This window comes from Schistocerca gregaria, chromosome 3 (genome assembly GCF_023897955.1).
Source record: "Schistocerca gregaria isolate iqSchGreg1 chromosome 3, iqSchGreg1.2, whole genome shotgun sequence".
Classification (NCBI taxonomy): Eukaryota; Metazoa; Arthropoda; class Insecta; order Orthoptera; family Acrididae; genus Schistocerca; species Schistocerca gregaria.
In genome coordinates this window covers 754,034,641-754,053,065 of record NC_064922.1, presented here as the reverse complement: position 1 = coordinate 754,053,065, position 18,425 = coordinate 754,034,641, and the positions used below count along the sequence as shown (strand labels likewise).

At 42.1% G+C, this 18,425-nt stretch overlaps 1 protein-coding gene across 1 annotated transcript in view; it reads right to left on the bottom strand.

The window, feature by feature from the left end:
- Positions 1-18,425, bottom strand: part of LOC126353931 (high affinity cationic amino acid transporter 1-like) — a 139,568-nt gene that overhangs the window by 5,215 nt on the left and 115,928 nt on the right. The window contains exon 13 of the mRNA XM_050003192.1: positions 4,578-4,686. Within this exon, the coding sequence (XP_049859149.1) occupies positions 4,578-4,686 (109 nt within the window). The remainder of the gene's footprint in view (positions 1-4,577; positions 4,687-18,425) is intronic.

Sequence of the window (18,425 nt, the reverse complement as noted above, 5' to 3'; positions counted from 1 at the left end):
TGGTCTACAACAATTGTTTCCTGTGTCTAGAATTGTTGTTGCAACATTAAAGTGGCACTTTGTGATCCATTCAATGCTACTGAGACTTCTGTCATTATCTAAGATCCTTCATTGTAGTTGGAGTGTCTACACTACAAATCAGAGTCCAAGTCACCTCTTTGTGGCATCACTTCATAAACTTCACCAAACATATACTATACATCAACAGCAAAAGTCCAGACATTACTAGAACATTATAGTGCTAGTGTTCTGCTTTCCTTTGTCATTAAATTACATGCCTTCTCAAAGAGGCAATGGTCTACGGTTATACAGATAGTTCAATTAGTTCATGGGGAAATGTTGATTGCCAATAACAGCAAGTGCTTATCTTTCCCTTTTACATCTCTCTTTCCTCTGCTTATGCTTAATTTTTTATTGGGCATATGGAAGAAATTTACATTTGTTGGTTGGTTGTTTGGGGGAAGAGACCAAACTGCGAGGTCATCGGTCTCAGACGATTACGGAAGGACGGGGAAGGAAGTCGGCCGTGCCCTTTCGAAGGAACCATCCCGGCATTTGCCTGGAGAGATTTAGGGAAATCACGGAAAACCTAAATCAGGATGGCCGGACGCGGGATTGAACTGTCGTCCTCCCGAATGCGAGTCCAATTTACATTTGTAGCACTCACATGAGTTTGATCAAAGGGGGCTTGATGTTGGAAGTGTGAGTGGTGAATGGATGACCCAGAATATTGGTGAGTGGCAAAACATTACTTTTGGTTGCATAGGACAAGTCTTCAGGAGGGGCTCTTTATTTTAGACCATGATGAACTCTAGTTGAATCCTGGAATAGAATATTGCTGGAATGCTCAAGTGCTGGCTGGTATTTAGCAAAGATGGTGTACTGTGAAACAGAGAGTATTACAGGATTATGGAGAGATATGACATGAGAGATTTGTTGTGAACCACATGGCCCTGTCATGATGAACTCGGCAAGGTTGTTAGCATACTCTGAGAAAAACTTTCTCTCATTGTATGTGTAGCATCCATCTTATCCCTGATGCAGGGTAATGCCTTTTGAATGAGAAAGATGTGCCTACAGTCAGAGATGAAGTGGTGTTGGTGGTTTCTGATGTATACAGAGGGTCTTATAAAGCCATCTGTAAGGAAATGGCTAGTGCTGAGAAGAGAAATCTTTTCATGAATGCAGAGTTCCCAGGATCAATAAACAATACATATAAACATATGGTGAATGACATGGGGGTGGAAGGAGGAAATGATGGATTCAGGTATAAGGTCTTGGAAGTGATTTAACAGTTTACAAGTTTGCAGATAAAGCAGGATCTTTGTTAGGCAACTACTATGGTAAGATTTGCAAGTACAGTAATCTAGCATTTGTCAAATACTCTCCATCAGATATTCCCCATTGTGTACCATCACAGTAATGAACCTAGTGAGTTAGCACAGTGGTTATCACATGACACATTTAGGAAGAGCAGGATTCAAATCCCCATATGACCATCAAGATGTAAATTTGTGCTATTTTCCCACACTGATTAAGACAAATGCTGAGATGGTTCCTCATAAAAGAATATGTAAGTTTTTATTTACCATCCTTATGCTATTGAAACTTGTGTTCCATTTACAAAGGTATCTCATTATCGATAAGATGTTCAACTCTCTTCTTACTTCACAGTACAGGGCATTTTCACAGGGACAATTATTAGCTTGAGAATTGTTTTAACCCTTGTGCAGGTGCCTGTTTTTCATAACAGGAGCAGACACGTGGCGCACATTGTACATGTGGAGAATGGCTGTATGTTACCAAGGTATATATGTATGAGCAAAATCATGGTTTAATCTTAGTTCAATTAAATAACAATACAATAAACTGACATAATATGAGCTGAATTTCTGTTTAATTAAACAATAATGAAATAAACTTTCATTATAGCATTCCATTCTGACAGACATATGTTACCCCACTGTAATGACCATTAAATAGCACAGCTGCATCAGACTTCAGCCAGCCACTTATTTGATTATTAATTATCTCATAGTATCATTGTGGGATTGTGCTGCTAACTTGTAATCTGATTTATTTTCTTGAATGGATCATAATTTTTTTCTCTCAAAGCTCACTTTTTATTTTATATTACTGTTGCCCACTTTGATAAATAACAAACCAATTTATTACTGTGTTACCTGAAGCAATAATGAAGCAATAGGTGTGAGCTCACAATCATGAAACAACAATGGAATGGTGCAAAAATGTTATTTGTGGTTTGCATACTTTATACGCAGGCATGCCCACGCAAGGATTAAGGCTATAAATGAAACATATTGAAGCAGATATGCTGTTGTTGTGGAGGGATTTTGTAAATGAGAGAGAGGCAAGATTGGAGTTATCAAACTCTTGGCATGTTTAAGCACTTTCAGCATTGCAGCGCATCAGCAATCGTAGGTATTGAAATAATTGCACAAACTACCTGGTGTTTACCTAGGTTTCAGTGTGGGTAACCATGCCTTCATCAGAAAAAATATAAAACAGCTTGTCTAAATAGGCATAGCCAAAGGCTAAAATCAACACCTACAGTGGCAAGACCCCATAAAAATTATTTACAAATACACGGTACATGTGTACCAAGTCAATAATATTGCTTATTTCAAGCCTGTGTGTGCTGCCTCGCCCCAGCCAATGGACAATGGTCACAGGCTCTCCACCGAACTGAGGGACCACAGGCTGCTCACATGTGCAAACTGATTGCCAAAAGTTGTCACACAAATAGCAAATTGAGTAAATGACAAAAGCGATGATGCAGGGATTAAGACATAGAATTCTAGGCCTCCATATTAGCTTGTGGCTGATTTACCATCTGTGCACAAAGTTTGTCTTGCATTGCTATTAAAAATGTCTTGCTGCTGTAGGTGTTGATTTTATCCTTTGACTATGCCTATTTAGACAAGCTGTCTTATATTTGTTCTGCAGAAGGCGTGGTTAACCCACGATCAAACCTGAGTAAACACCAGGTAGTTTGTGCAATCGAGACAGATTTTTCATAATTATTTCTTGGTATGTCAACCTGTTGGTGGCTGAATGGGAGTCACAGAAGGTCACAGTTAGGTGTTGAGCACTTAGGGAGAGAAGTTTTCCACTGGAAGTAGTGACTGATGCACAGCAGATACTTGACGAGTCTAGTGTGAATAAAATTAAGGGAGAGACAAAACCCAGTGGGATTCAGGGTCTCTCTCTCTCTCTCTCTCTCTCTCTCTCTCTCTCTCTCTCTCTCTCTCCCTCCTCCATACATCATTCTTCCAATATTTCTCTCAGTCTTATAATTATATGTTTCCCTGAGACATTTAAGTCAAAGTAGAAGAAATGAATTAAAATTTGTGCTGCAGCTGGGACTCGAACCCGGGTCTTCTTACTTACTAGTTCAGTCTCTGAACATCCCTCTTATACTCATACCATCCATCCTCTCATGTTTCTCATCATGCCTCTCTACAACCTCTCAGTTTCACTCTTAATTTTTTCCCATTTGTTGTTGTTGTTGTTTGTGTGTGTGTGTGTGTGTGTGTGTGTGTGTGTGTGTGTGTGTGTGTGTGTGTGTGTGTGTTTTCACATTACAAACTTTGTGCTACAAAAGTTGATTTTAACCTAAAAAACATGAAAAAATTTAATATAGCAGCATATTATATCTACCACATAATACATTTATTGTATGTAAAAAAGGAAACATGTAATACAGGCCACTGCTGATGCTTCCCAAATAAATCGAGCGAAATGTGCAAGGCAACAAACAAACTGCCTTCAGTTGGTTGCATAGATAGTACATGCCTCCATGAATTAACAATGTTTTTTCGTAACTCTAATATATTCCTTTACTTTACTTATTTGTTAATTTTTTATGCACCACTGGCAGGCGTCATACCATTTGACACTGTAATAGTGTTTTATTCCACATGGCTGCACAATACACCCAGAGATGGCACCAATGTATTTTTACAATGTTGATTTTAGGTTATGCCCGAAGAGGAAGGACCATGTTTTATTTTACTATTTTCATTTCTTTATTTTACTTATTCATTCATTTTTTATGTGCCAGTGCCTACCTTACAACATTTTGACATTTTAGACCCTTATATGCTCTACATCAACCAATACTGTTTACTATGTGACACTTTGGACTAATGTCACCCGTAGTTACATAGTATGTAACTATGTGCTGCTTGTGTTTGAACTCACAATATATTGTTAAAAAATCTTACTTTTGTTCCTGATTCTCATGTTTTGTAATTTTTTACACTGAAGAAAACTATGTAATAGTTGAAATCTAAATCTCCTGTAACGAAATGACAGATTTAGCTATTGGCTGCTGTTCTTTTCTCCTTTTTTGTACTGTTTTGGTCCACAGATTATCACCAGGTATTCTGTACACCAATGGTATACTGTACATGAGCCCTGATTATGATCTATGGACTGAAACTCATTATACAACAAAGAAATTTTTATCAGCAGCTCTTTCAAGTTTATTATGACATTTTCAAATATTTGTGAAATATGGAGCACTATCTTCTTAAGACAAGTTGTATATTTACCTATGATTATCCATACACCAAATCGGATCCATGTGAACACGTCTAACATCATCATTAAATAAGTGTTGACAAAAATACATGTTGCAGGCAGTATGGGTATAAATGGTACCTGGAACAAAAATTTCTGTGTTATTCTAACTAGAGTTATTGTCAAGATACTCAGCATCAAGTTTAAACCATAATCAATGAAAGTATTCTGAAATTTTAATATTAGTTTGTTTCTATGTACCCTGTAGTTATTTTCAAAAAAAAAAAAAAAAAATCGGTAGTGGGGGATGGGGCAGTCTGGGAGAGTGTGTTGTGAAGACAAATATATTTTACTCAGTAAATATTAGGAGTAAAATAAAATAACATATATGCTTCTTGTGCTGTGATGGACACAGCAACTTTCATTTTTGCAGTGGCTGCACCAAGCACGAGCATCATATGGCATGCAACTGCTGCACACTGTGGAGCAGCAAGGTACTTGTGGGCAGAAAGACTTTTGGTGATGAGCTGATACAATCAACACTGCAACCAAGTGTCCATGACTGCTGCTGACATAAGAAATGGTTTGAGCTCCATTAAAACCTGGCAGTTTTCCTGGGTATGTCTTGGTTCTTCTATATGGCATGTCAACAGGTATCTGAGGCAACTGACAGCAATTCAACAGGAATTTGCTTGACAACCAGGTGCTGGAACAACCTCTATGTTTCTAAAAGTAATTATTTAAATTCACATTTCAAAAATTTTTAATAATTGGGAGATAACTCCTTGTGTTGCTGTGCTTGATCTATTAGTAATTGCACCTGGCCAGTGAAATTTAATTTTTTTCTTGTAAATAAACTTAAACTAAACTTTTTTCATTTAAGGCACAGAAACTGAGAATTATTGTGTGGTTTTTTGTTTTTAATAAAAGTTGTTAGAAACAGTCCACATAACCAACCAACCATTCCAATCTCCCTATCCTCTGGTACACAATGGTAGCAGAGTATGGTTATGTCTTTTTTGTGGTTTACTGTTAATTAGTGGATTATTCTCTGTAGATGACTAGAACATATTAACTGGTCGAGATTTGTTTATTTCAGAATGGGTGACATAAAGGTGCCTGGAGCCAGTGACCTGAGGAAGTAAGAATCTCAATTTGAAATTAGAATTAGGGGGTGTGAGCACCTTGGGAGTGTAGCTGACCAAATGTGGATGCTGGAGGAAGTATTGCAACACCCTTTTCTCATAGCTCTGATGCATCGTAATATGGAGAGTGAGGCTGTAGCCAGCATCAAAACCGTTTAGATGAAACAGCATTAGTTGTATCTTGTTTTGAAGTAGAGGAACCCTCCTGTGCACAATTATGGCGCCTGAAGGCCCAAGTAACAAATTATTGGATTGGGTTGTTTGATCTGGATTGCGTCAAAGGGAGTGAGAAGGTGTGTAAATGGATAAATAAGTTATAGGAACAAGCCTCTGTCCTCTTGGAACATACTGAGGAAATGTCTGCTCTGAATCTTGGTCAGGAATTAAAGTGAAGTGTTTGGAAACTACTGGAGGGGGGAACTGAACACAAAATTGAGACTGATTGGGGACTTGTTGACAGCCAAGGATTGACACTGCATTGATTTTTTTGCTAATTTACCTAATCCTTTACTTGGATTGTTGCAATATAGTAGAAAATTGTCAGTTGATACTTCAATGTAGAGTCAGTACCTGTTATGGTTCCTAGTGGATTTAGGGATAAGGTGAAAATTGCGACTTGAGAGGTTGGTTGGTTGGTTGTTTGGGGAAGGAGACCAGACAGCGTGGTCATCGGTCTCATCGGATTAGGGAAGGATGGGGAAGGAAGTCAGCCGTGCCCTTTCAGAGGAACCATCCTAGCATTTGCCTGGAGTGATTTAGAGAAATCACGGAAAACCTAAATCAGGATGGCCGGACGTGGGATTGAACCGTTGTCCTCCCGAATGTGAGTCCAGTGTCTAACCACTGCGCCACCTCACTCGGTGCGACTTGAGGGGACAACAGTTTTATTTGTTGCTATATCCAAAGTGTACAGGTTGGTTGGTTGACTTAAAAGAAGGTGGAAGGGACCAAACTGCTAGGTCATCGGTCCCTTGTTCCGAATAAATCAATCCCACAAGGCTGAGAATAAAACAATTATGACTGACAACACTAAATGGAGAGAAAGGTAAAACCACAAGAACGACAGAAGGGCAACAAACACTTAAATGAAAAGGCAGAAGAGATTAAAATGATAAAACAGACTACCACAGCTGGCTGACCATGAAAATAAAAAGGAGTCGCCAGTCAATCTGCAACACATTAAAACCTCCACCCTAAAGGCACTAGGCTAGAGGACACAGAGGGACAAAGGACATGCACTAAAACTTAGATAAAGTGATAAAACCCACTATCATGAATAAAATGTAAAACTAAATCAGCCAATGAGGTGTTGTCAGATAAAATTAGCAGCAATGAGTCTGGTAACTGAAGATTTCGCCACTGGGCAGTCAAAGTGGGACAGTGCGCCAGAATACGGTCGCTGACAACTGGGTGCCACATCGACACTGAGGCAGGTCTCCATGGCATGGGAGGTTGCCTTAGGTCGCCAAAATGTGGCCAATGCAGAGCCGGCAGAGAACCACAGAATCCCTGCGAGAGGCCTGCATCATGGACTGCCACACATTCGTTGTCTCCTTAATGGCACACAGTTTGTTGTGCATACTGAGACTATGTCATTCCATCTCCCAAAGCTGAAAAACCTCATGGTGTAATAATGAATGTAGATAAGTTATTGAAATGCCAATCTCTGTAAGCCGTTTCCATGAATCCTGTTTGGCCAGCCTGTCAGCAAGTTCATTGCCTGGGATTCTGATGTGTGCTGGGGTCCACACAAACACCACTAAATGACCGGACCATTCCAGGTTATAGATGGACTCCTGGATGGTGACTGCCAAAAGATGATGAGCATAGCACTGGTCAATAGCTTGTAGGTTGCTCACAGAGTCAGTACACAGAAGAAACGACTCCCCATGGCGTGAACAGATGTGCTCAAGTGCACGAGATATAGCCACCAGCTGTGCAGTGAAAACACTGCAGCCATCAGGCAAGGAGAGCTGTTCAATATGTGCTCCATGGACATACGTGAAGCCGATGTGACCATCTGCTATCAAGCCATTTGTGTAAACCACTTCATGGCCTCAGTACATGTCAAGAATTGAGAGGAAGTGGCAGTGGAGAGCTGTGGGGTGAACTGAGTTCTTTGGGCCACGTGAAAGGTCCAGACAAATTCACAGCCTAGGTGTACATGAAGGTGTACGTGAATGGACCTCGAGTATAGGTGGTAAAGGCAAGGACTCCAGTTCAGATACAAGGGATCAGACACGAACTGCAACTGTAAGCCCTGACCTGGGCCACCAATGTGGGAGATGAACCGCTGTGAGTAGGAAAAGGAGAATGTAATTTGGATGTGCAGGAGAACCATGAACTTGTGCAATGTAACGGGTGAGCAGTTGTGCTTGCCTGATCTGCAATGGAGGGACTCCAGCCTCCACCAGGACGCTGGTCATCAGACTCATCCTAAAAGCTCATGTAACTAGTTGAACACCACAGTGATGAGCTGGATTGAGTAAACATAATGCTGAGGGTGCCACCAAACCATAAACCAGACTCCCATAGTCGAGGCAGGGTTGAAAAAGGGCTCTGTAGAGGTCTAGCAGCATAAAGCAATATGCACCCCTACTGAGGCAGCGGAGGACATTGAGGTGCTTCTGCTTAAGCTGATGAAGGTGGGGAAGCAATGTTTAATCGGGCTTCAAAAACCAGTCCTAAGAATCGTTATGTCACCACTACAGTGAGGGGATCATCAGTAAGGTAAAGTTCTGGTTCCGGATGAACGGTTTGATGCCGACAGAAGTGCATAACACACTACTTTGCTGCCAAAAACTGCAAGCTGTGGGCTAGAGCCCATGACTGCGCCTTGTGGATGGCTCCCTGTATGTGTCGGTCAGCAACACCAGTACTGGTGGAGCAGTATGAAATGCAGAAGTAGCTTGCATACAGAGAGTGTGAGACGGACGGGCCCACAGCTGCTGCTAGACCTTTAATGGCTACTAAAAATAGAGACACTCAATACAGAGCCCTGTGGGACCCCATTCTCCTGGATATGGGGGGAACTATGGGAGGCACCATCTTGAACGTGGAAAGTATGAAGTGACAGGAAATTCTGGATAAAAATCGGGAGCGGGTCTGAGAGACCCCACTCATACAATGTGGAAGGGTATGTCACCAGGTCATAGCACATGCTTTACGTAAGTCCAAAAGGACAGCAATCAGGTGTTGCTGTCTGGGAAAGGCTGTTCAAATGGCAGACTCGAGGGATACAAGATTATCAGTGGTAGAGCAACCAAGGCAGAAACTGCCCTGGCACAGAGCCAGCACGCCACTTGACTCCAGGACCCAACTGACCACCAACACACCATATGTTCCAGCAGCTTACAAAGAACGCCCATACGTTCCAGCAGTTTACAAAGAATGCTAGTGGGGCTGATGGACTGATAGCTATCCACATCAAGCGGGTTTCTGCCGGGTCTGAGCACTGGTATGTTTGTGCTCTCCTACCAGTGCGATGGGAAGATGCCATCGCACCACATCCAGTTGAAGATGGTTAGGAAATGTCGCTTGTAATCGGACAAGCGATGTTTAATCATCCGATTGTGGATTTATCTGGCCCAGGAGCTGTGTCGGGGCAATGTGCAAGGGCGCTGAGGTGCTCCCACTCTGTAAATAGGGCATTATAGCATTCACTGTTGTGTGTAGTGAATGAGAGGACTTCCCCTTCCATCCACTGTCTGAGAATGCGCAAGGCTGGGAGGTAATTCTCCAATGCAGAGGTGCGAATATAGTGCTCAGCAATCGTGTTTGTGTCGGTAGATAACATGCCATCTATGTTAACACCGGGAACACCTGATGTGGTCTGGTACCCAAAACCTCGTCTTATCTTTGCTCACACTTGGGAAGGTGATGTGTGGCACCCAGTGGTGGAGATGTATCTGTCCCAACACTCACGTGCTCTCCAGTGGGTAGATAGGAGAAGGCCAGGACTGCAAATCGAGACATTAATGGTCAAATATGTACCATGTGCCACACTGAAATGTGTAGGGGCACCTGTATTTAAGAGGCAGAAGTCAAGTTGTGACAGTAAATTTTCGGCATCTCTGCCTCAGTCAGTAAGCATGATTCCACCCCACAAGGGGTTATGAGCATTAAAGTCTCCCAAAAATAGGAAAGGTTTAGGGAGTTGATCAATCAGTGCAGCCAAAGCATTCAGGAGTACTGCACTATCTGGAGGAAGATGTACATTGCAGACAGTTATTTCCTGTGTCGTCCTTATCCTGACAGCCACAGCTTTGAGAGGGGTTTGAAGAGGCACAGGTTCACTGCATACAGAGTTCAGCTCCACCTGACACACTATTATAGTCACTATGGTTCTTGTAGTATCCTCTATAGCCATGGAGGGCAGGGGTCTGCATTGCCGGGAACCAGGTTTCCTGGAGGGCAATGCAGAATGCAGGTTTAAAGCTTAAGATTTGCCATAGCTCAGCCATGTGGTGGAAGAAACTACTGCAATTCCACTGGAGGATGACGTTACTGTGAGGCTGGGAAAGTATGAAGTGTACAAGGAGGCAGGATATGCTTCAGGGTCACCTGCTGCCACCAATTGAGTATTTGTAGCCATTTCTATGGTGGATGAGGCATCAATGAGATCCAGGTCCGCGTGGGATGCTAAGATCTCCACCACATCCTCAGATGGAGAATTGGTAGGGAGTGGTGGTGTTGGGCCCACTAGAGGGTCCTTTTTCTTAGCAGACTTCTTTGGTTGCTTGTCCTCTCAATTCTCTTTAGGGGCTTGCTGCCAGGACTTCTTTGAAGTAGCTTCATGCATGGAGGAAGACTGTGAAGCTTTTCATCCAGCAGCATTTGGCTCTGTGAGCCACTGGCAACTGTCCACCATGGCATTAGTGGAGACCTTGGGAAAGAGGGCTCCAAGGGACCCCTTCCACATGAGAGGAGTTTTAGGAGGCTGTTGCTTCTCCAGAAGGGGAGAGGGACCAATGTCCCTCATGTTTGCTTGGGCCTTGCTCCCGAGGTAGGTGCTTTGGGAGCAGTGGAGGAAGATTTACTCCCTACCACCAAGGGGGCAGATGTATTCTAGGGGCCCGGGGGGCCCAATGTTAGTGGCACAGAGTGAGAAACTACTGGAACTTGGGACAGCAAAGGTGACATAGCTGCAGCGTATGTTGGCATCAACCAAATGGGGTGTAATCTTTCAAATTTACATTTAGCCTCTGTGTAAGTCAACCGGTCCAGGGTCTTGTACTCCATGATTTTCCACTCCTTTTAGAGTACTTGGCAGTCTGGTGAGCAAGTGGAGTGGTGCTCTCCACAGTTGATGCAAGTGGGAGGTGGCGCACATGGAGTATCTGTGTGCAGTAGACATCCACAGTCTCAACATGTGGCACTGGAAGTGCAGTGGGAAGACATGTGCCCAAACTTCCAGCATGTAAAGCACCACATAGGGGAAGGGACATATGGTTTAAAGTCACAGTAGTAAAACATCACCTTGACCTTTTCAGGCAATGAATTGCCCTCAAAGGCCAAGATGAACAACCCTGTTGTCTTTGGGTCCCCTGTAAATGCGCAGGATGAAACGAATACCTCAGTGTTCTACATTGACGTGGAGCTCATCATCAGACTGTAAGAGGAGATCACAATGGAAAATGATCCCCTGAACCATGTTGAGGCTTTTATGGAGAGTGATGGAAACAGGAATATCACCCAGCTTGTCACAGGTGAGTAACACTCTGGATTGGGCAGGGGTGCTGTCAAGAATGTGCTGTTTCACATCTTGGACAGTGCTGTTACGTCTCCAAACTTATACTCAAGGTGTTCAATGAGAAACTGAGGCTTCATAGGCAGAAAGGAGTACCCATCAGTTCTGCTACAGACTAAAAACCGAGGCGAATATGATCCTCTCCGTTCTGTAGCCCTACATTCCTCTCATGGTGTAGCAAGGGAGAGAAATGATTTAGGGTCAAACCTGTTGGCATTGTATTTGATCTTGCCCTTCTTAGAGACTGTTGGAGCCCTAGTCTCCAGCAAGAGATGACTTAGTCCACTTCATTGTGGGTCATCCACCCTGATGACACCCACTCTGATCAGGGGCTCTCTCCATGGGTGCCACCCAGGCACAGCAAAGGCCAACTGGCATGATGGCCATTGCTGGGAGTCCTGATGCCCCAGGAAGACAGGCATGTAATCCTTTGCATAGGTGGGGAGTTTACAGCTCAGGCATCAGCAGTGCGATCCCTGTGTTGTCAGAGGCCTATTGCCAAATGGGTACATGATGGCCTCACCACATCAGACTGGCTACCATGCTGGATATTGGGTGCAGAGAAATCTAGTATTGTCATGGGGGCAAAATAGGACAGGAGACAATGGAAGAAGATGACATACCCTGGAAAGTGTCCTTGCCCAAATAGTTGAATCACAGGTGGAGATGCAAAGCCATGACAAGAGATTCAGGCAATTGAATCTAAGGGCACTATCGATAACTTACGCACCACGTAAGATGTCCCATAGAATGGGACCTGAACTCTTAGGGCCAAAAAGTGAGATATTCCTTTAGTAGCCTCTTATGACAGGCAAGAATATCTCAGGCCTATTCTAACCCCTGGAGCCACAGCGGGGAAGTGTACAGGACATTTAATGGATTATGTAAATAAACTAGGGTTGTGCAATATAGTCTTAGTGGATTACAGGAGTATTGGTGTAAACAATTGATATCTCCGCAGGCACTAGATTAATTAGTGTAAAGGTGCTACTGGTAGATACAACAAATTTGGGAGCCCTTAGCATGAATGTGTGGCATATAAGGCACACAGCAAAGGCATTAGTGTAGTGAAGACAAGGGTATCAATGGTATTGGTCTAAGTATAAGCTTGGAGGATAGATCTAGCTTGCTGTGTGTAACAAGACCACAATCATTCATAGTTTTATGAGTTGCATCATGGCTGGTGCACACTTTATATTCTGATTGACTAGAGGATAGGAATTGGGGCAAGGTTAGGTTGAATAGTGTGTAATAGGATAGTGGCTTCACCTATTGCTCCTGTTCTACTTATTTATGTTAGTAAGAATGTAGAACTGGTTTGTGCCCTACTTAACACAGGGTGTCATTGATTAGTGAGGAGTGGTATCACTAGTGTCAAGCTCTGTACCAGTTCCCCCACTGGGTACTGAAGTTGGTAACTGTAGGATGGCCCTGGTAAACTGAAATTCAGCATTTAGGTGAGGATCCATGGTTTCATTTGGAAATTTAAGGTGAAGGTAGTCCGTAAATTAACTGTACCTATCATTCTTTGTTCTAAGTTTTTTCCAAAATAAGGTCTTATTGTTAATTGGAAGGAATGAGGATTATCATTATGTTTTACTAGGGACTGAATCTATAAATTTTAGGATGATTCTTGTGAAACACTGGCACAGGTATACATGACCAGAGAAGCACAGGAACACGACATGGATGATTTTAATCATTTACCTTCCAAGCAGGCTGCACAGCTGCAGTTTCCTGTCAGGCATCCACTATACAGGATTTCAGCACTAAGGATGAAAGATCTGAGGTCAGTTACAGATGAACTGCTTAAGGATGGAATCAATAGACCTTCCTGCTCTTCATATTTCATACCCACATTTTTTGCTCCAAATGGTGATGGGGGAATTTGGCCTGAAATAGATTACTATACCTTGAACAAAAAGATAATTTTGCTGTCCATTTCACTGCCCAATCTACATTCCTGTTTCTCCAGGTTTTATGAGTCTAAATTCTTCACTACACTGGATCTCAACCTAGCCTATTATAAGATTCCATTGTCTGAAGACTCCAAGCAAATCAAAGCCTTTGCTGTGATTGGAATCTCTATAAGAGTAACTATGTTCCATTCATGCTTTCGAATGAAGCAGAAAAGCTGACTATCTCCTCAATGGTATCTTTTCATGTATTAAATTAAATTTTTTTTATTTTTAGTATGGGGGGGGGGGGGCCATAAAGTTAAGCTTTTTAAGATAAAAACTGCTTAATCAAAGATGTCATTTTTGGCATGTATGGTTTGATCAGAGCTGCAATAAGGCTATTCACAATTGTCCACTATCTAAGAGTCCCAAGCGTGTGGCAAGGGGCACCAGCATGATTAATCCTTTTCAAAAGTTCATACCTAACTTCATCCACATGGCAGGTGTGTTGAATGAAGTAGGAAAAAAAGAAAGAAAATCTGAATGGTGTTCTTTGCAACAAGCTGCCTTAATGATGTTAGCAACAGCCCCCATGTTGGCTACTCCAGATCTTTCCAAGACATTTGTAGTTCAGTTATATGCAATTCACCCTACAAACTGGTAACCAGTCTCTTAGCTGGGGGCTGGGAAGACCAATGCAGAAGGGACATACCACAAAATGGGCAATTCAGCTATCTGCCTTCAAGTTTAGAGTGTATCATATATGCATATATGTACATGTTGCTTCCGACAGCCTTAGTCGGATTTTGTGGAAGTGGGTAGTGATCTATCTAGTGAGTGTACCTTCCAAGGAATCAGTTAGTGGGATGCGAAGTTCATCGGCATCTTTCAGAGTTGTTTAGGGACACTGTGGAATGCCAGGCATCCAACATTAGGTTAAAGGAAATTGAGGAAAAGATAAAGGGAGGGAAAAGAAGCCCTATCATTTAAATGGAAATGTTTTGTGCTGTCCAGCAGGGAAAGTAAATGGGTCAAAATAGTTTCACCTCTTAAACTAGCACCCTTAATATATAAATATTAGCACAAGTGTTTTACCACCTTAATTAGCACTCTTAGTATGTAAATATTACCATGTGTTGCCAACTGGTGGCTATTTAGGAACATTTCAAACCTGGATGAAGATTCACAAAAATTTAATTTGGCAGATCATGGACATGGAAATTAATGAGTGGGTAGAGTCCTGTGTGGTCTGTGCAATGAGTAAGCTGACGATGAGTGCAAGGCAGGGACTTTTAGCTTCTGGAATGCTGGTCTGTGACAATACCTTCACCCATTTTCGCTGGTTATTTCTGACCTGCGATATGAACACACAAGGCATCGTTAACTGTTTACAGACCTTATTTAGTTCCTTCAGACAATGTCAATATTTAGTCTCTGATAATACCACTGAGAATATTTCCACATTTCTGTTTCAAAAGGGGGATTGCAACATACCACTACAGTGCTGTACTATCCTTAACCTTTCATTTTCAGTATTGGTCATCTGCAATTTTTGTTCCACTCTCATAGTGAACCACTATCAAGGTCACTCCATGGGGTAACATGTTGCTCATTGGTTGGTTTTTGCCTTCAGTATAGCAGTACATGAATCCCACAGACAGATAACCACTAGTCATTATGTTTGCAAATAAGCCCAATTCACTGCCAGTGAATGTGTCATCAGTAAACTGACTGTTACCCACAAAAATTGATGTATAACAGATCTGAGACAATTGGAAGAGTTTTTATAAGCTATTTTTAAAATTAGGGTGCCCAGTTGAACTAGTGTAGTTATGGAAAAGTATGATTCTCTTCACGTGTATATTAAATTATGTATCCTGCTTCGAAAACTAGGAGGAGCCAGCCATATTGCTTGAGAAAAAAAACCCACAACACCTAACAAAATTACTTTGCACATTGTTAAAACATCAAAAGGGGGTAAACCAACGAGAGACAACAATACGCATTAAACGTGAACTTAGAAAGGTAAAAAGCAACAGCCAGTGTTGACACTAAATATTCTTGCGACATCACCCCTGAAGAGATCTCAGCAGCAATAAAGGACACAGAACCAGGTAAAGCCCCAGGCTCAGATGGCAACCTCCCAGAGTTTCTTATCAAGTGTGTCAAATACACAAAAATATGGTTAGCAAAGTTCTTCACATCAATACTGCATACGGGAAACATACCCTAAGGACTTAAACATGCCAATTGACTTTTCAGCTGCCTATGATACCGTCTGGAGACAAGGCCTACTCTATAAGTTGATGAAAATAATTCCCTGTCAAAAAGTGATGAACCTTATTGGTAACAGAGGATTCCAGGTCATCAAGGGAAACAAAATCGGTAGCCAGAAATTCCTTTAAAATGGCTTACCTCAAGGCTCAGTATTATTCCCACTGCTTTTCAGGCTATACATTGCTGACATGCCAGAAACAGCTTGTAGGAAATTTGGCTACACTGATGACTGGGCCCTTGGAACAAGGCACACCGATTTTCATGCTGTGGTAGAAACCCTGACATCTGATCTGTCTGTCCAGGCAGCATACTTCTGTAAATTGAGGCTTAGGCCTAATTCCATGAAGACAGAAGTAACTTGCTTCCATATCAATAACAGAGAAGCTGACAGAGCTTGGGAAGTATACTTTGACAACAGACGCCTCAGACACAACAAGGAGACAAAGTACCTAGGGGTCATGTTAGACAGAACCTTGTCATTTAAATCACACCTTACAAAAAAAGTTGCAATGGTGAGAACAAGAAACAACCTCATCCATAAACTCTGCGGAACCACCTGGGGATCAACAGTAACAACTCTGACCATGTCTGTGCTGAGCCTGGGATACTCTGCAGTGGAGTACAATGCACCAGTGTGGCTAAACAGTAGCCATGTGAACAAAATCGATGTTGAACTTAACAGCACCATGCACATTATTTCAGGAACTGTAGGTCTACACCTAAGGTATGGCTACCTCTCCTGAATCATGTACCACCCCCAAAAATAGGACGAGAAGCAGCCTTGGTCAGGGAATACAACACAATCGAAGAAAACCCTGAACTATTGGTACATATCAATATACCTGATCTGAGTATCAAGAGGCTTCATTCAAGACATCCTCCTCTTGCTCTCAACAGCCTCACTGGGGCTGACATTGACTCTTGGAGAGGAGAATGGCTCCAGAATGCCCCAACAACTTACCACCTAATGCCTTGCATTACTGAGGCAGTTCCTGGGTTGAATCAGCCTCACAAGATCGGGTCAACTCTGAACCGACTAAGAATTGGACAAAGAAGATGTGCTGACTCACTCTTCAAATGGGGACTGCTGTCTTCACTAGGATTTGACTGCGGCACACCTAATCAAACCATCCAACACATCAGAATTGAATGAAGTGCCACAGTGTTCAGTGGGGACTTTGAAGAATTCCTCACAGCATCCCAAAAACCCATTGAATATATACAAAGACTAGATGTTTGTCTGTGGATATATCTAATGTTATGTAATGTAGAATAATGTGATCCAATACTGAAATGTACTTAAATGCCATATGCTAAATAAATAAATATGTATACTGAAGGAAAGCTCTGAATTATCTTCAATATGTCTACACTGTGTCTATTGTGGCTAGTGCAATAGTCAATGGCAAGTGGCAAATGTCAGTGACCAAGAAGTTGAACGTTATATTGTGTGTTATATCTTTTATTTGATTATCTTTTGTTCCTTGTTGTTACTACTGTCTGTCTGTGAAAATGTGCCTGTGTTGTGCTCTTTTGTTGGGAAGTAAATTGTAGTAAATAAAGAAGATTTCATTGAAATGCATACTATGTACACTTGTCACCTATGGTGATGGCCTCCAATGTGATCTGTTGTTGAATTTCTTTTTTATTCTGAGCCATAATTACACTCCCAACATTATGATGATGCCACCTGTCACCCTTGAGACAGAAGATCAAGAATTGTCAGCAACCTGTTCTTCCCTAGAGTCTCCTACTGCTCCTGAATTACATACTGCCTCTTCCAGTGATGCCTTGAGACAGAGTAATGTAATGCTACAGCCTTTTTGGCCTTTGAGGCCACAATTATAGTTGGCACAGTGGGCACCATTTTCCAACTGCACAATCTGACTTCACACGTGGACCAACTCACATTGTCATTTTGCAGCTGGACTAAAACATTATTGAGCAAGTGGAGGATATTCAGCTTCATTGTTATTTTATGGTGTTCAGAGAAACTGTTTTTCAGCATTTCCTTGTGTCTCCAGAATCCAGTTTGCAAAAGATTATGGACAGTAATTTTGGTGCCATTGAATCCCCCTCCCAGCCACTATGCTTTCCTTCATGCTTTGATGTGTCCGGAACTGCTTTCAGACCAGTCAGTGAAATTATTTTGGTCACATCACCTTCTGTGGGCTGCTTGCAGTGTTTTTTCTGCATTTCTTGACCTAACAGTGGACGATATGGCTTTAAAGGCAGATGCTGTGGCATTTACATGTGATGAAACAGTTAACTCGTGCACAGCGATTGATTAAATTACGGGCCCCAGCCCTGAACCACACACATCTGGTACACCAAGCTATGTTTTGGTTGCTGGGCACTTGGCCAAGCAACTGCCAGACACCTATTGAGTGAATCCTCACTGAGCTGGCAAGACTCAACACCAAGCTGGTAGATGTAATCCCAAGGAGCATATAGTGCACCAATGAGTGGCCACCATGCAAATTCAAATGGTGCTGGTTCCGTAGATGCTTGAGTCACAATGCTAGATGATATTCACAACTGTGTAGGCCACAAATGACAGCAATGGATGCATATAGGTACACATATCAATTCTACAACCAGCAAGTGCATACCTGAAATGCACAATGCTGCTAAATGTGAATCTTCACAATGATTGGTCTTGGATAAGATGTCTGTAATATGGAATTTTTGGTCAACACAGGTTAGGAGACAAGTGTTGTTCTGTGGGACATGGAAGAGAAGCCTCGTGTTTTCTGGTGACCTTATTCCATCGAGTGGAAATCAATCTTCAATTCAGACATATAGGTGGAG